The sequence below is a fragment of the Zootoca vivipara genome, chromosome 1 (assembly GCF_963506605.1).
Source record: "Zootoca vivipara chromosome 1, rZooViv1.1, whole genome shotgun sequence".
NCBI classification, from domain to species: domain Eukaryota; kingdom Metazoa; phylum Chordata; class Lepidosauria; order Squamata; family Lacertidae; genus Zootoca; species Zootoca vivipara.
This window is the reverse complement of record NC_083276.1, coordinates 23,101,327-23,120,733: the sequence shown is the minus strand read 5'-3', so window position 1 is coordinate 23,120,733 and position 19,407 is coordinate 23,101,327. Positions and strand designations below refer to the sequence as shown.

The 19,407-nt window shown below is 43.5% G+C and overlaps 1 protein-coding gene across 4 annotated transcripts in view; it reads right to left on the bottom strand.

Moving 5' to 3' along the window:
* Positions 1–19,407, bottom strand: part of FOXN3 (forkhead box N3) — a 164,615-nt gene that overhangs the window by 10,498 nt on the left and 134,710 nt on the right. For all 4 annotated transcript variants that reach the window (XM_035107446.2, XM_035107455.2, XM_035107437.2 and 1 more), the window contains one exon: positions 11,327–11,435. In XM_035107446.2, coding sequence (XP_034963337.1) covers positions 11,327–11,435 — 109 coding nt within the window. The remainder of the gene's footprint in view (positions 1–11,326; positions 11,436–19,407) is intronic.

The following is a 19,407-nucleotide window of genomic DNA, read 5'->3' as shown; positions in this document are numbered from 1 at the left end:
AGATCAGATTTCTACACAAAATATGTCAACACAACAGCACTAAAGTTACAGGGTAACTACTGCATTCTAATAAACCATCTGTTCACCCCAATACCAGACTGCATATGTAACGAACACACAAAGATCCCTGTTTTTTTTACTTGTTGCACAATTTTAGGCCATCTTTCAGGGTAGATACCCTCCCATGATGGCTCACGATAAATAAAATTCAAAACAAGAAAAACAGATAAAATCAAATCAATGGTTTCTCATGCAGTATAGTGTCATGTGCTTTTTGCATCTGTTTGGGGTGGGGGGTGCTTGAAGATTCAGCCACATTTCTATCCAAACATATCGTGTGCAGGACTATGAGGGGAAAATGTTATATACTGTCACAGATGATTTTCCATAGCATATGGATAACAGTCTATTATTTACACAAGAAGAGGGAAGTCTGAACAGAAAAAAGTAGTAAGAAGGGAATTAAAAATAAAATAAAACTGACAAATGTGCTTTGTATTGTATTTTTGCAATACAACACACTAAGATATAAAGAAGTATTCTGCAGTCATTTTGTCATTTAGCCAATTCTGGGGAAAATATGGATTCTAGCTTATTACGAGGGTCGTTGCAACTGCAAATTTGTTAGTATGAGGCATCCTGCAAATACTTTTACAGTTGAGCTATATATTAAGGCAAGACCATTTTCTTTTTACAGGTAGAGAGGACCATTCCATTTTGGATCAGGGTCACTTTTGCATGTTTTTACCCATTATTCTGTCTAATTTCGCTTCCGCGTCAATCTGCAATTTTGAAACAATTCTCTCTCAATGGCAGACCTTGGGGTCCCAAATTTCAGTGGTGCCTTTTGTTACTCCAAATCGTGGCATCTCCCTGCCTCTCACCTTCCATTCTACATCACTGTTGCAGCGCCCCTGTGGTGCCCCTTCCCCCGAGGCTCTGTGCCCAGTGTGACCGAACCAGTCGCACTCCCCCCAATCCGCCTCTGTACTTATCTAAATAAATATTTGATTTTTCGAAATTTCTGAGAACTACAAAAGAGAAGTGCTAAATCCTGTGGTCAGCTAAAGTGTGGTGTGCACATTAGCCTAAGAGGCATAAAGTGAATACAATTTCATATAGGAACATGCAAAAACGGAATCCCTCAAACTTCCAGAGCTACAGGTATTAACTATAGGGCTTCTTGACACAACTGGGTTTCCACCGCTGCATGAAACACTACTGTAGTACAAAATAATCATTAAGGACCTGTTGATACTTCATTTTAACTCAAAGGGATTGTCCTGAAGTACACTGGAGAATATACGTTCCCTCTTATGTCAGTTTAATAAAGTGAGGTCCTATGATTTACAAGTGCCATTAATTCTGTCCTACTTGATTCTCAGACTGTATGACTAATCAGTGAAGCACTGAAAATGCAAAGCATTTCGATGACACTTGAAAGAAGCCACTCCAAGTCTTAATATCATCTTCTGCGGAAGTGTTGCTTAAGACCATCAGAAGTGGTCATTAGGTCAGATTTCATGCTGGGTCTACCAATCTTGTATCTGGCTTCAGCCATTATGATAGATCATAAGGCAGCCTCCCTCGCCCTGGTCCCTCTAGATGTTTCGCACTTCAACTTCCATCAGCCCCAGCCAGGACCACGTTGGGGAAGGCTATCATGGAGCAACAGCATAAGAAGCCAGGAGAAAAGGTGAGAAGAATCCATTCCAAGGCTGGGTTATCTTTTGGCCCTCCGGTTGTGGCTGAACTACAACTCCCATCATCCCTGGTCACTGACCATGCCTGCCGAGGCTGATGGGAGCTGTAGTTCAGCAACATCTAGAGGGCCAAAAGTTCACCAACACCTGATCCATTCCTTGCAAAATACTTATAGGGAACCTGTTCTTAGTGGCGAAACACACAAAAAATATTTTCAGGGAGAAATAAGCGAAGAAAGCCTTTTGCATGATCTGGAAATATGGTGCTTTGTAGTGTGTTGGGAGGAGAGGCAAAGAAGGACAAGGAACTTGGCAGAGGGGGTATCACCCTTCCTTTTTTGTACCCTACTAGCAGGGGCACTTGGGGGGTGGACTCCAGGGGTCCCCAAGCCCTGTGTTTTACACTGAGCCTCAGATTTTTTTAAAAACTTTGCTTAGGGCTGGGTAAGTTGCAATACGTAACTCTAGCAAGACCACAGAATCATCTTACTCCGTGCAGAAGCCAGGCTTTATATTGGGGGGGGGGGCACAGGCTTTCTGGTAGGGGGGCAAACCCTGAATTATTTAAGTATTTTTATTTGTTTACCGTACTTCATGGGGGGGGAGCTGCCCCCTGCCCCCTCGGCTACACCCATGCCTGTGCTTCAAAAGTCTTGTTTTACGTATGTAGCAAAGGTACTGCCTTATTGTACATGAGCTTGATCTAGATCTTTTTGAAACCAGTGATATTTTTAGCCATCCAATGGTAGTGAACTGCCCAAGTTGAATATATGCATGCACAACTTTTAAAATGAAACTACACTATAATTGGCTTACAATAAGCTAAAACAATAAAGATTTTCATGAGAAAAGATCTGATTTCTTTGCTTTGAATCTGCCCTCTGCCCTCTCTTCCCTTGTACATTAATTATAGCTGTGTCTCAGCACACCAAACTATGGCTTGTATCCAACAAAGTTGTCCTATTTAGCACAGGATTTCTATCTGTGCAACGAGACTTCCCCGTGCTCTCTCTTCTCTCCTGCACAGCTTCTGAGCACCCATTTTGATCCAGAGGGTTGGGGTGAAACCCAGAAGAGACTAGGGTGGGGTGTGCAGGAGGGAGAGGAGGCCCGCTTGCTGTGTTGTGACACAACAGCAAACTATGGTTTGCCACAAACTACACAATTACACGCTTCTGATCACGATGAGCTAGGAAAGGAAGCAGTATATGAGTCTGAGGCTCACAGCTGCTCATACACTACATCTAACCATGGTTTCACCATTTCCCACAAAGAAACTTCTATTAGTTAGGCCTTGCTGAAATCAAGATAGGCTATATCCACAGCATTCCCTTCATCTACCAGGCTTGTAATCTGACAGAATTACAAGCCTGGTAGATGAAGGGAATGCTGTGGATACAGCCTATCTTGATTTCATCAAGGCCTTTGACAAGGTGCCCCATGATATTCTTGTAAAGAAGCTGGTGAAATGCGGCCTAGACAATGCTACCATTCAGTGGATTTGTAACTGGCTGGTTGACCGAACCCATCAATAGCTCATCCTCATCCTGGAGAGTAGTGACTAGTGGGGTGCCACATAGTTCTGTCTTGGGCCCAGTCTTATTCAACATCTTTATCAATGACTTGGATGATGGGCTTGAGGGCATCCTGAGCAAGTTTGCAGATGACACCAAATTGGGAGGGGTGGCTAATACCCCAGAGGACAGGATCACACTTCAAAATGACCTTAACAGATTAGACAACTGGGCCAAAGCAAAAAAAGATGAATTTTAACAGGGAGAAATGTAAAGTACTACACTTGGGCAAAAAAGAGGCACAAATACAGGATGGGTGGCACCTGGCTTGAGAGCAGTATATGTGAAAAGGATCTAGGAATCTTGGTAGACCACAAACTTGACATGAGTCAACAGTGTGATGCAGCAGCTAAAAAAGCCAATGCAATTCTGGGCTGCATCAATAGGAGTATAGCATCTAGATCAAGGGAAGTAATAGTACCACTGTATTCTGCTCTGGTCATACCTCACCTGGAATACTGTGTCCAGTTCTGGGCACCACAGTTCAAGAAGGATACTGACAAGCTGGAACATGTCCAGAGGAGGGCAACCAAAATGGTCAAATGCCTGGAAACAATGCCTTATGAGGGACGGCTTAGGGAGCTGGGCATGTTTAGCCTGGAGAAGAGAAGGTTAAGGGGTGATATGATAGCCATGTTCAAATATATAAAAGGATGTCATATAGAAGAGGGAGAAAGGTTGTTTTCTGCTGCTCCAGAGAAGCGGACACAGAGCAATGGATTCAAGCTACAAGAAAGAAGATTCCACCTAAACATTAGGAAGAACTTCCTGACAGTAAGAGCTGTTCGACAGTGGAATTTGCTGCCAAGGAGTGTGATGTCTCCTTCTTTGGAGGTCTTTAAGCGGAGGCTTGAGAGCCATTTGTCAGGAATGCTCTGATGGTGTTTCCTGCTTGGCAGGGGGTTGGACTGGATGGCCCTTGTGGTCTCTTCCAACTCTATGATTCTAGTTACCGTGTTAAGCTTTTGAAATGATGACAAAACCAACAATATACACGTATGAGAGCTGGCAATACTGCAAAGACCCTTTTTCTGAGAGAAATAAATACAAATGTTAAAAAACAAACAAACCCACAAGTCGCCACCTCCCCTTCCAAATTTCCATCCTTTCTTGCTCAATAACATTTTTTCCCATGGACATTAGGAGGTAGTTTATGATCCATAAATTATATGCAGAACCCAGCAGGGGAAAAAAAGACAAAGACAAAGCTCTTTCAATTATTAATAGCTAAACGCAATGTCATTCATGATTGTGCAGCACGCCAGATGCATTCACTCTGAGACGGTGTCACCACTGCAGGGGTTGTCATTAAACGATGCCAAATGCTTTAGAGAAGAAGTCATCCATATTCAAAACAATGGTACGGTGCATTTAAAACCAGCTCCTTAAAACCATTCATTAAGGAAGAAGCACGTGACGCCCTTAGAAGTGGCAGATTTCTTGGTTTTTAAGCCAAAATGGTACGTTTTGAAGATTATATTCAAGATCAGCACAATTTAGGCAAAAGGAAAAGTGACTTGGGTCATCATCAAAAAAAAATTCTTTACTAGTTCTGGCAAGTGCTGAATTAATGCGACGCAGTCAAGAGCATGTGCCACTGAGGCCTTGCACGACACTAGCAATAGCACTCTTGTGCCGAGGGAGAGATTGAGCACAATAGGTGGGAAGTCGCACAGCATGGCAGACTCTGTGTAACAGAGAACATATCCAGTTTTACAAGCCAGTCGGTGTACTGCTGTATTTTAATTTTACCAAACTTGTTTAGATGGTGAGGGATGGGTCTCTGTGTGTTTAATAGAAGCAAACCAGGTTGCCTCCTCATATCCAAAACTGTAGATGGATAATTTAGGTGAAACATATACTAGTCTACTGATTTATGCACAAACCATTAACAGTCAATGGCCAACCCACCCTGATCTAAGTTGCCAAGAGAGCCCTGGGAAACTGCTTCCCTTCTGCCAACCCTATGGAGGTCCACTCCCCTCCCCTCTCAACTCTCCCCCGCTGGGCTAGGCAGATGAGGAGCACAGATAGTAAGGGCCACCTGTTTAGCCCGGCAGGAGAAGAACATGGGGTGCCTCCACTAACGGCATTAGCAATCTGCCCCACGGCATGCAGCCAGTATTTCTCCAAGCTTCCTGGATGCTTGCAGTTGCAGCTTGCAGGGACCGTGGAAGCTGCCTTATATAGCAGGCCCATCTAGCACAATATTGTCTGCTTTGAGAGGCAGTGGCTGTTCCAGGACCCCAGGCACAGATACTTCCTGGCACCTGGTACCCAATCCTCTGAATTAGAGATGCTGGGGACTGAACCTGGGCTGTCTGCGTGCAAAGTGTATTCTTTATGACACCTGACTGAAATTAAAAAGGATACATGTTGCCACATGTTCCACTCCCCTCTCTCTATTTCACACCCACCCACATAAAACTCTTTGTGAAAAGGTTGTATCAGACCCCGAAGTCCACATGGAGTCTCTATTCCGATAAAACATTTTTTCTCCACTAGGATCCCATGGAAGACCATCCTACCACCTAAAGATTGCTGCTTTTTTTAAACAGTAGGGCTTGGTTGCACAGAGAAGAGCAGTGGGATTGCCCACAGCGACGTGGCTTTTCCTGAGAACACTGAGCTGTAAATGCAAATTAGGGTATGTTTTCTGATGCTCTAGGGCAGGCATCCCCAAACCTCGGCCCTCCAGATGTTTTGGACTACAATCCCCATCATCCCTGACCACTGGTCCTGTTAGCTAGGGATGATGGGAGTTGTAGTCCCAAAACATCTGAAGGGCCAAGTTTGGGTGTGCCTGCTCTAGGGCCTAGGCTTAGAGAGTGATCTAACATAGCATGACTATTTAATTGTATTTATTAAACAAAACTAAACACTAGAATTTCTAGGCTTGCCTAATATTTATTTGCAGTTGGCACCCATTCATTGTTAGTCCCTGAACCCCAAGGCAGTCAATGCTACAACTTTGCTGGGGTTCCTTTTAGCACTCATATAATGTTTCAAAACAGCTGCATTAGTTACCAGTTCATTTTGGGGTCTAAATGAAGGTGCTCACCTTAGTGTTCAAAGCCCCAGAGGACTTTGTGTTTCAGATATTTGGGGCCTATCTCCTTTCTCTACAGACCCTCTTGGGCAGTGGTCCCCAAACTTACCCTGCTTCGGGCCGGTGCCCACGCAAGCACGCACATGTTATTTCCGGTGCACTTCCGGGTCGGGGGAGGCCCATGCGCACAAACGATTTTCAGCATTTTTTTCCGACCCGGAATCACGCCGCTGCGCCGGTTAGAGCGGGTTATGGCAGCAGGTGGGGGGGGGGCGTCGCAGTCCAGATAAAAGAGGCCTTTGGGCCGTATGCGGCCCGCGGGCCTTAGTCTGGGGACCCCTGCTCTTGGGTATTAAGATCAGTGGAGGGACCCCTCTTGGTAGTTCCACCATCTTCAGGAGTTTGGGGCTGGTGGTTGTCTGGGCATTCTCTGTGGCAGCTCCTAGGTTGTGAAATTCCTTCTCCACAGAGGTGTGCCGGGCACCTTCATTGTATAGTTTCCACCATATGCTCAAGATGGACCTCTTTACCCTGGCTTTTGGCATATGGGATATGTGTTTTCAGGGCCCATCCAATTCCTGTGGCTGCTAATTTGTTTTTAATTGGCTTTAATACTGAATTTAAAATGAATATGGGATAGTGAAGGGTGGGTAATAAATTAGATAAGTAGCCACTTCTTACTCATGAAAAAGCCTTTTTGTCAAGAGCTGCAAAAGTGTAAAACAGGAACCATCATTTCTGCGTGCAGCTAACTGCTTGTGGTGAGCGACGAAAGCTTCGGCATTGCTTATCTTCATGGCAGTGAATTGTCCTTGGGCTTTGGACAGGAAGGGCTATAAATGGGCTGGGAATTTTCCTGAGCAGCAAGGTTTTCCTTGGTATATTTCTAGATGGATCTTGGTTCTGAATTCTTGGTTCAGCTCCTGGTTCTTGGTTTGAAGCTATCCTCTGAGAGTTGCCTAAAACTTAGTTCTGACACCTCTCTGTGTGTGTGCACAGTGGCCCCTCTCTATTGATTCTGGTAAGAGCAAAGTATACTGTTGTATGGCCAAATGTAATTGTTCTGGAGAGTAATCTTTGTGAAGACTGCAGCTTTCCGTTGCTGGCAAATTTGGGAAGTTAGTAGCTTTTGCTACTCCATATTTTCCCACACACCTGTGCAGCGACGTGGAAGAGTTTCCAATTCAAAGCGAGAGAAACGTTTTCTCAGGCACTTCTGGTTCTAAGGGAGTAAATTAGCACTAAGCAGTATTCCCTGGCATAATCAGGCCCCATCCCAGAGGGTCAAAGTGTACAAATCAATGCAACTAAGTCTGTTGTATTATTGGCAGGAGAACTTACAGGAGGGATTTCACATCATAATTATATATGCAAAGCTCCACTGCAAACATAGCCTGTGTAATGATCTGCTAATAAAACGGGGCTTTGACTATTATCAGAACAGATGTAGCATTAATGCAAAGGTGTGCACTGTCAATGCGGAGGGAAGTTCACCCCTGAGAGCATTGGTATCAACATGGCATGTGTTTCCAGGATCCTGCATTCCCAAAAGCAACCTCTGCTCTGTGACGTAGAAAGTGTTTTTCGGATTGAACAAGGGGAACCCTTTAAATCGTCCGGATTTATTTATTTGCAAAAAAACCCTTGCTGGCTTCTCATTTGAGAAGATGTCTGCGTATGCCTGACACCTACACTACATGCTACAATGGATAATTTCGCTTCGGTGCTACTCAAGTGTCAAAATGGCCAGTTAAAAAGGCATATTGGGGGGGGGGAGGGGCAAAGCATGTAAAAATGGCAAATAAATATATTTTGTTTATTTATGAAAAAAGATTGAATTGTGATCTCCTTTTAACAAACCAAGAGCAGAACTGAGGTAAAAATAACAGCCGGGCCTTTGCTTTATTACCCACCCACCCTTCTCCAGCTGGTTCTCATGAAAAACTAATTGCTGACCACAGTTCAACAGTGCAGAATAAAACAGGTGCCATAATCTGCATGTTTTTCTCAGCATGACGGTGCCAAAAACAGTTATTTCCTCAGACATTGCTGGAGTGTACACTCTCATTTTTCCTTGTATGCAAGGTAGTGTAAGTGAACACGTCTAAATACCGAGCAGGAATGCCAAACATTTGTAGTGTTGAGGAAGACAGGCAGAGGTAACCATTTTTACCCCTCAGGAATTCCCTCAAAGGCATGTGAGACATGGGAGGAGCCAAGGCCAAAAGTGGGTGGTGCCAGAGCTAGTACCTTGGCACCAATTTTCCTTCTGCCATCCCCTCTCTCTCTGCTAAAATCCCTTCCAGTGAAGCAGCTAGGCTTAGAAAAAAATCAGGGCTGGCAACTGCCCCTTCCAATCCCGCCCCTGCACCAAAAAGGAAAAAAAAGAAGAAGAAAAGTGGCGATTAGGGTTGTAAAGAAGGGGAAGAAATGGAGGCAGTGAGAGATTTTACTTTCTTGGGCTGCATGATCACTGCAGATGGTGACAGCAGTCATGAAATTAAAAGACGCCTGTTTCTTGGAAGAAAAGCAATGACAAACCTAGACAGCATCTTAAAAAGCAGAGACATCACCTTGCCTACAAAGGTCCGTATAGTTAAAGCTATGGTTTTCCCAGTAGTGATGTATGGAAGTGAGAGCTGGACCATCAAGAAGGCTGATCGCCGAAGAATTGATGCTTTTGAATTATGGTGCTGGAGGAGACTCTTGAGAGTCCCATGGACTGCAGGAAGATCAAACCTACCCATTCTGAAGGAAATCAGCCCAGAGTGCTCACTTATGGGACAGATCCTGAAGCTGAGGCTCCAATACTTTGGCCACCTCATGAGAAGAGAAGACTCACTGGAAAAGACCCTGATGTTGGGAAAGATAGAGGGCACAAGGAGAAGGGGACAACAGAGGACGAGACGGTTGGACAGTGTTCTCGAAGCTACGAACATGAGTTTGACCAAACTACAGGAGGCAGTGGAAGACAGGAGTGCCTGGCGTGCTCTGGTCCATGGGGTCACGAAGAGTCAGACATGACTACACAACTAAACAACAGGGTTGTAAAGATGCCCCATTCACACCTCCATCTTGGCCTTTATATATTATAATGCAGAGGGTGGAACAGAGAGAACAGCTTGTTTAAGGCAGAAATGAAATTTGAACCAGGGACTTCTGGATTCCTGGTTCCGGCTCTTGGTCATTAAGCTTCTAGCTTCCACCCACAATGAAAAATCCATGCAATCATTCACTTTTATCGCATTCCCATTAACTTTTTTCATCATTGCTCCCCCTCAAAAAAGTAGCAATGGAGGCAATGACAAACATATGGTCCCATTTAGTAAGAGAGATCCCATTACATGAAAGTTTCCCAATACAATCTATGGCAGCCTTCCTTAATGTGGTGCCCTCCATATTCTTTGGACTACAACTCCCATCAGCCCTAGTGAGCACAGTCATGGGCTGATGGGAGGTGTAATCTAAAACACATTGAGGGCTCCAAGTTGGGGAAGGCAAATCCATGGACACTTCCCCCTGGGAAGGCATTATGTGTAAGTTCCAAATGTAATGAATGGGAGTGTAGACTAACCCTTGCTGTTGGTAAATGTTTTCTTTGTGATTATGGCTTAATTTCGCCAAAGAGGAGTACATTTTAAAATGAGTAATTACAAGAATATTTCAAAGACCACTCTTGTCAACCTGACATTTCACCTGTAAAAAATTGACCATGGGCTACCAATTCATACTAGTCAAGCATTGCTCTTCAGAACAATATAATGATGTTTTATGATTTGTATGGGCTTGTTTCCTTAAAAAAAAACCCCGAACAGGATAGTAAAAACAGGAAGCAAAAATAACAGCAACAAGCAACAGAAAAGCAGTGTGAATATAGAGCTGCTGTCAAAAGAACCATGTTCTTTTGGGGCAGCTTTAGTGCTAAATAATGATGATTCAACACACTAAAAATAGTCAATTTCCATTTACAGATTAGACTGAAACAAAAGATCTATTTATGTGGTTTAAGCCAAAAGGACAACAGCAGCATAATGACATAATCTCCCATGGCTAATCTTTACGTATGTCAAGTGGCGAATTCGCCCTGGGTTTTAGTATTTTTGAACAATGCACATTATCCAAACAATTCACAACACTTTGCGTTGGACACTCAAAGGTGAAATGATTGCAAAAGATCACTAACTAATTGGCTCAAGGGCCAGCAGCCAAGTGAGCTTGCACAGAAACTGGGAAACAATGAAATTCATTCATTCAATTACTGTTTGAAAAGGGAACAGTCTACAAATGGCTTAAACAGGCTACAACTGTGAGATCTAATGAACAAAACACAGAGAGGAAAAAAAGTGTCCTTAAGCATGTTGACTAAATACTTAGCTAAAAAACTGCATTTTTTCTTACATTGTGAGCACACAAGTAGTCATTTGTACATGATCTTGTGGTCAAGTAGACTACGAGCATTTAACCAGCTGCATTTTTTGGGGGGTGGGGGTGGGGACAAGGACAAAGCATTCCCTGATGGTACTGAAATACCAATAGTGAGAATAGACCAGAAAAGAAAGAAAAGAAAGACCCAAATCTAAGACAAGTCCTAATATTCAATGAAATATGTAAAAATTTAAAATAATAATAATAATAATAATAATAATACATTTAATATTTTTCCTGACGTGGCAATTGCTTCTGGGAGATTTGTATGCTAGAGCCACCCTTTGACAAATAAGAACAGAGTAAAAAGTTGGATAAATTTGTTTGTCTAGGAAATGTTTCTGTACAAATCTGAAAAACTGCATTACTCATGTGCAAAGTGTGGCCAGAGCCACAGAGAAAGGACATCTCTAGATTTTGCTTCAAAAGGAAGTAAATTGTGGTGTAGAAGCTGCACTGAAAACCTGTCAATGATCTTGCTAATAAACCTGCTGCAAGTTCAGCAGCGCTCTCTTAAGAGTTCTCCTTTCAAGGTTCTTTGCCATCTCCCGCTGCACCACTGATTCTGTACTTACCTTACTGCAGCAGCCATGCTTCCGATCGGGTTTATTGGCAGTGGCCTGACTCCTGGGAAGATTCCTCTACTCAGAATGCGAGCTCCATTTTGGATAACTCCGGGAGGAACTGGAGGCAAATTGCAAGAAAAAGAGGAGGACAAATTAGCACAGTTGTGAAACTGAAATGTTTATTAAAATATCAAGCTACATTGGGGCAGGGGGAAAGAAGAATCACTGCTTCATAATTTTATACACACACACACACACACACACACACACACACACACACTTAGGAAAGAGTTGCATGAGCCAAGAGTAGCCACAGAAAGTTGTGGTAGATCAGTCAGCGCAACATACAAGCATGAGAGCTCCTCTGATCAAATCTCACTCTAGCAACTGACCTCTTGGGAGAAGTCAACATGTGCAGGTGGAATAAGAGTGGAAAGACTTAATGCTTGCCAGGTCTACTCTGTTTTCTTACTAGAACCTGAAGATCGACCAACTAGAGCCAGACACAAATGATACACAGAATTACTCTCCAAGCATATTCTGAACCCAGGGATTTTTTTCTTTTTTCTTTTTGGTACCAGAACTGAACTGAGCTCACAGTCCCTTCACAGATAAAAGTCATTACTAATTAGCTTTCTTCATTGCAGCAATCTTAATTTAGGTGGGGGGGAAATGTTTTGTTAAACAGGTGGGAAACTTCTTGCCAGATGTATGCCAAATCACTCAAGAGATTTACCAGTTGAACCTGATGTATCTTCTGCCCAGTGTCAGAGAAGAGGAGGTATCTTTGTAAGGTCACAAGTTCAATCCGTGGCCTCTCAAGATAACAGGATCTCACATATTTTACTTGTGAGGAAACACATATACAACACTAAAGGAAACTCCTTCCAAAGGTCAGCAATCTCAAGGATGACATCAAAATCCTCACCATGATTACTCAGAAACAGAGAGGCACTTTCTCGGATAAAGTGCTTGGTTTTTCTTTTTAGCTTCTAAAAATACATTTAACAAACAACCCCAACATACCCCCCACCCCTCAAGAAACGGACACTATTTAACTAAAGATCTGAAGGAGGCAACCTACAAATTTACACATTAGTTGAGTGAAAATGAAGTGAATTGTGCTTAGAAAGAATCAGCAAAACGGAGACGATTCATTTATATGCTCCCGCTTCTCCCCCATTTCCCTTGTAAAACTATGTGCTTGTGTTTCAGACACCTGTTTAGCTCAAAGCAACTCCCTATTCACATTAAAATGAATGTAAGGTTTCGCATAATGTTTATTTATTTTTACCTTGTCTTTCTGCTCCCAAAAGGGTGCTCAAGGATGCTTACAAGATAAGCACACACCCATCCCCCAAATTCATATTCTACAACTGTTACAACAAGGAAAATAGCCAAGACGGATAAAACAGCAGAAAAATTCACCACAAAACAGTTAGCCCACCAACATATTCATTAGAAATCCAATTTAAAGTAATGCCCACCTTAAAAACAAATGCAAATTGCTAAGAGAGTCTATGAAAGAAAAAGTAATTGTGCATCTCTGTGGAACCCCGTTTCTTGATTGTGGTCCAATCTTCCATCCCCACCCCATCCCATTTTTAACCACAATACAAGCAAGTAAAACAACAATATATATAGTGTCTTCTAATACAGTGTTTCTCAACCAGTGTGCCTCCAGATGTTTTGGGACTACAACTCCCATCATTCCTGACCACTGGTCTTGCTAGCTAGGGATGATGGGAGTTGTAGTCCCAAAACATCTGGAGGCACACTGGTTGAGAAACACTGTTCTAATAAATGTTGGTCATGGGATCAAGCCAGATGTTATGGAGGGCACATGACTGTTGCCAGCCTCCTCTTCCCTAGTGATGTAGCTCTCCAGATGTTGCTGTACTCCAGCTCCCATCATCCCTTACCACTGGCCATGCTGGCTGGGGCTGGTGGCAGCTGAAGTCCAACACAATCCGGTGGGCCAGAAGTTCCCCATCCGTGCCCTGTAACATCTAATTACATCATCAGAATCCACCTTCTAGTTTCTTTTGCCAGCATTTAATATTGGTCAAAGGGAACAGAATATATAAGGCACCCATTAATTGCACGAGCTGCTAGCATACACCGTAAGCAAAGAACTGCCAGGAATAACAGATTTAATTGACGCGCCTTAACTCGAAGAAGAAGAAGAAGAAGAAGAAGAAAGAAGAAGAAGAAGAAGAAGAAGAAGAAGAAGAAGAAGAAGAAGAAGAAGAGTTTGGATTTGATATCCTGCTTTATCACTACCCGAAGGAGTCTCAAAGCGGCTAACATTCTCCTTTCCATTCCTCCCCCACAACAAGCACTCTGTGAGGTGAGTGAGGCTGAGAGACTTCAAAGAAGCGTGACTAGCCCAAGGTCACCCAGCAACTGCATGTGGAGGAGCGGAGACTCAAACCCGGTCCCCCAGATTACGAGTCTACCGCTCTTAACCACTACACCACACACTGGCACCCATCAGATGACAGAAAATTGTACATATTCCTGCAAAATAATCTTTTTCTTTTCTTTTTTGTCCTAAGGAAATGTCACTTCGAGCCCATTAAAACAATTAGTCTTTTGCTGATATTTCTAGCAGATGTTCCACAGTGTAAGGGGGATCATTTGGAGGAAACTGAAGTTAGCTCAAAAGAGGCCCTATACATGTATTCAAGAGCGTTCTACAGAAATGTCTTTGTTCCATGAGAAAACGTTGCCTCCCAACGCTCAGGCTTCATGGCACTCAAATTGAAATGGACATCAAATGCCCAAGGCGGCTGCTGAACTGTGTGCCACTTTTGCACCAATGACATTTGCTTTATACAGGCGCAGATGTAATGTTCCTAATCAGGCCGTGGGATTGCAAACTTCCTTCGCCCACCACCTCCTCCGTTCAGAAGCACAAGTCTAACCACATCAGCACTGACTATAACAACGGTTAAAGCTAAATGGATTTCCCACTTAGCCCAGAATCTGAAAACAACTTTAAGCCATTATTTTGGATTTTGCATTAAGCAAGTCAACGCAGTTGGAACTTGGACACAGAAGACAGGCCACTACAAATCTACTCCGACCAGCAGCAACTCCCAGGCTCCTGCACAGAGGTAGTAGGCACAGGAGTCTTCCCTTAGTCCTGCTACCGAATATTCTTTTAATTACAGGTGCTGGAGATTGAACCTCGGACATTTTTGGCATGGAAAGCATTTCCTCAACCCATTGTACTATGGTACTTCTCATACCCGTGATGGCAACCAGTAGTAGGGGATGTAGTGAGGTGGAGCAGAGCCACCCTTCTGACAACAGCATTGTTGCTGCAAACCTGGACTGGGATGGGGTGAGATAAGGGCCATGTAATGGAAGTGTCAGGTGACCACACCCTGATAAGCAGTGTCAGGAGGGCAGCTCTGCCCTACCATGCACATACCGCTACTAATTGAACAGGGGTGGCATTGTGGTCTAAACCACTGAGCCTCTTGGGTTTGCCGATCGGAAGGTCAGCGGTTCGAATACCCACGACAGAGTGAGCTCCCGTTGCTCTGTCCCAGCTCCTGCCAACCCAGCAGTTCGAAAGCACACTAGTGCAAGTAAATAAGTAGGTACCGCAGCAGCGGGAAGGTAAACGGCGTTTCTGTGTGCTCTGGTTTCCATCACGGTGTTCCGCTGTGCCAGAAGCAGTTTAGTCATGCTGGCCACATGATTCGGAAAGCTGCCTGTGGACAAACACTGGCTCCCTCGGCCTGAAAGCGAGATGAGTGCCGCAACCCCGTAGTCACCTTTGACTGGGCTTAACCGTCCAAGGGTCCTTTACCTTTTTTACCTTTTACTAATCGGAATTTGTGCTGCAGGAGATCCTGTTGCCTGCTCCTGGTTGCTTAGCCATGTCCAACTGTAGTACCCTATAACTAACTAGGGTAAAGCCATCAGGAGCTGTACATTTGCTGCAGCCCAGGAAAGCATTTTTAAAATCCACCTTAAGCATGGCAAGGATAATGTGGGATACCAATTTAGGAAAATGAATGAAAGAAACTATCAAATAATTCAGCTGCCTGCCCCAGCCTGTGTTGTCTCAACCTGGGACCCTTCAAGTTCCTAATGGTCCCTGTTGCCCCATCTGGGGACATCGCCCATTAACAGGCTGGCCCCCATGCTCACTATTACTGCTTCCGCTCCAAACTCTATTTACTTTTATCTGGTCTCTTGCTTCAGCTTTCTTTTGCACACTTGCCTCATTAAATCCCTCCTCAAACCTAATCCTTGGAGAATCATTTTTTTTTATTAGCAACATTGTCAGCAGCCGCTTAAGAACCTCTGTGTCAGCAACATGACTGCAAATCTGTATCATATGTCCACATTTTATATTTGTTTATGTCTTGCCTTTTCCATTCTACTCTTCTTTGTGGTACACTATGGGCTGCCAGGTCAGGGTTTTTATTTTTATTATTATTTTAATGCCTGAAGTTCTTCGAAGCTCTCAGCAATTGTGCTGGGTATGTTGCAAATCAAAATGAAAATTTGTGTTAAAAATGTTTTTGCCTTTTAGTTGTGGTTTCCATGCCATTTAACATTTGGCAGATCTCAATGCACGAGCTAGCAGCTCCACATAGTGGATAAAGAACAAGTGGCATGGACAACCTATGTCTATGCAGTTAGCAGTGTCGCTGATGATTAGCACCATCATGCAGAGAGAGACAGGAAGAGATAAGTGTACACCAGCTAAGGATGGATTCATCAATTTGTACATTCGTACTGTTCCACCCCCATTTTCACATTACTATGCATGGAAATCATCTTCAAATATTACTCTCTCTCAATGTACGCTATTCTAAATGCATGTTCTAAAACACATGTTTCGTTTGCGTGCATTTTCAAAGCTGGGGATTGTGTTATTGCAAAATTCAAGGAAGTGAAAACTTGAAGGATAAATTTCGCATTTCCCGTTCCATACATTTGTCTGGGTGGTGCATATCAAACTATTTCCCATAGGAATTCACAGAAAGCAAATTCCTCAAACATCTCCAGCAGGTATTTTTACACCTCTGAACAGTGGGATCCTCCATTCACCCTTTTAAGTTTTCCTGCTCTTAAAAAGTGGTTTGCCATGTACTGTATATGGAAGTTGCTTGGAAGATAAGCCCCACTGCACATGCGTAGTAGGGTTGTGTATGCGTGGTAGAGATTAGGTGGTTCCCTTTAACTTAAACATTATTTAATATAAATAATGGCATTCAACTGAGCCAATAGGATTATAATAATTCCAAAGAGAGTAATTCTAAAATATAATTATAACTAGATATATTTTATCTAGAGAATCTAGAGATCTAGAGAATTATTATCTAGTGATAATAATTTATCTAGAGGACTCCAGTCATGTACTTTGTTCATTATCCCTCCAGCCCAGCCCAATGGAACCACTGACTTCCCTCATCTATGATGGCAGTTTTATATGGCTATCACAATGAAACAAAAGTGATGGGTAAGAACACTGAACTCGCCAGGCGTAGTTCACCCACTTCACCCACTGTTTTACCCCTGAGACGTATAAACAACTCTGCAGATAAAAAGAGTAGCTCTGCTTGCCTCAGTAGGAAAGTCCACCAAGACAGGGACACTGATGTAGGAGGGGTCCATTAAAAGATGTCTGTGGTCTTCCACACCGGTTTATCTGTCCTTACTTCCCTGCATAGCCCTGTTATAACCACTTAAACGTTGTCAGCCTGCCTCTATAAAAGCCCGAACCAAGTCCCAGCCATTTTCTGAAAAATGACTCCTTTCTCTCAGAGAAAGATGAAATAGTCAGCGCAGAAGACCCTAGTGTCCTGGGACCAGTAAGATAAAAAAAGTCTTTAAACATGAATAAATTGCTCCAGTAACCGAAATCAAGGGTATGAAACACACAGAGGTGGTGCCAAGGTCATCCCTTAAAGATACAACGAGAGTTAAATGAATACCTCCAGGAGTGCTCTCTCCCTATGCTTAGTGATACCCATTAACCATGTTAGTATACAGTTCTATAGAAGCTCTCACCTAGCAAACTTGGTGCCCTCCAGATGTTGTTGGACTACAGCTCCCATCATCCCCAACAACTGACCATGCTGATTGGGGGTGATGTAGTCTATAACACCTGGATGGCACTGCATTGGGGAAGGCTAGTCTAGCACTACAAAATGTCTCTCTTGCTGATTGCATAACTATGTCACACTGCTTCTATCCTCAGCAGTCAAAGTCCCCTATGACCATCTGTTCTTCTTTGTATGTGTTGGAACCACAACTCTACGAGTGGGCAGTTAGGCCAAATCCAGCTGTCAAGGAGAATGCCACCTTTTCCCCCCATACCTAGTTTCCCACCGAGAAGCATATGAGGAAGGAGTACCAGTCGTGACAATAAGATGACCCTACATAGTGCTTGTGGGGTGGGGATACAGGCTATCACAACATTTCCATTTCAAAACAGCCCTGCAGAAAATAACTTGCTGACCAGGGATCAATATAATGTTACTCCTCTTTCTGCACTTTTTCCTCCAAAACCCTGATTTCACTTCACAGGCCAGTTTTTTTTTAGTTCACGGCCCCTCTCTAATCTTATTCTGTCATCCAAACCACCAAATAATCAGCAGCAATCTCTGAAGCAAGCAAGTGCACAGTCGTGATGTGCTCAGCCTGACACTGTATGCTCAATCAAGCACCGGCAAGTGGAAGGGGAGGAACCAAACAGGGCATCTCCAAAACCATCCTAAAGCCAGTCAGCCAGCCAGGTAAGGAGACAGGAGGGGGAGCAGGATCCTTATACCGCTCTGCAAAGCACCACATGCATTGATGTACTAAAGATAACAATGAACAATGAAGACTTGCTCATTGCAACTATCCCCTCCACAAAGCCTTAGGGATCACACAGTGATTTGCACAATTACAGAAAGCATGCCACATTTTGGGCGTTGCTTGGAGTTTCTGGAAGTGACTCTTTGGTGACAAAAAGGGTGGAAACTCTGAACCACGTCAGATAGTTTAAATGAGAAAAGGCAAAGGCTTGCTTTGGAGAGTTAACTACCATTCTGTATCTCCAGCTGAACTTAGAAATCCCATTACAAATATAGCTATGAGGATGGAAAGACAGCCATCTTTTTATCTTAGCACTTTGTATCCATTGTGTGCAAAAGATGATGGTCAAATGTGCTATGGTGCAATCTGTATAGTAATAAAATAAAACAAAATAAAATATCAGGTCAGCTCACTCAGTTGTTGTGCACGTTTTTTAATCTGGAAACTTATCACACGTGGTTAGAAGCACACACACGCACAACCTGGAAACACTGATAGAAGAAAAATATAAAAGTGTGCACACTTGGGGGGGGGGGGGAGAGGAAGGAACAGTGCCAGGAGGGAAAAAGAGCAATATATCCTTTCCCCTTTAACAATACACTTGTTGTGCTCCTATGTTTGCACAGTCTTGAAACAGCTTTTCTCTGGCTTCCTGGCTGTTTCCAAGGTCCATTCAAAGTGCAATGGTTGGGACCCAAGGCTGTTCATCCCCATATGAACCTGCCCAGGCATTAAGATCTGCCCCAGAAGCCCTTCTCTTGCTGCCCTGCATTCAGACATGAGGAATTTAGTGACCAGAGAAAGGTGGCACAGTCTGTATATGGAATGTGCTCCCCAGAGAGCCCCAGCTGCCTTCTCTGTGCTGCATTAGGCATCTGATTAAGGCCAAACTAAACACTGTGTTAACTCTGGAGAACTTTTGCAAAGACTGTTTTATTTACGTTTTTATCTGGTGCTCACTACTTTTATTGTTGTTGATGTTGTTGTTGTCTGATGATGTTGCTGTGCTTGATTTCACTCCACCGATATATCCTAAACTTAGTTTCTGCTTTACGGATATTTACTGTTTGCCGCTTTGGAAATTTGCTTAGAATCTAAAAGCAGGGTAAACTAGGTAAAATAGATTTGGGTCCCAACTGCTGCAAGGGCCGTTTGGCTTGTGGAATGGGGGGTGGGGTGGGGCGGTCTAGTCTCTCTATCCACACTAGAACCTCTCACTTTCCCCAATTGCTGATCCTGAGGGCCAGGGACCATGAGAA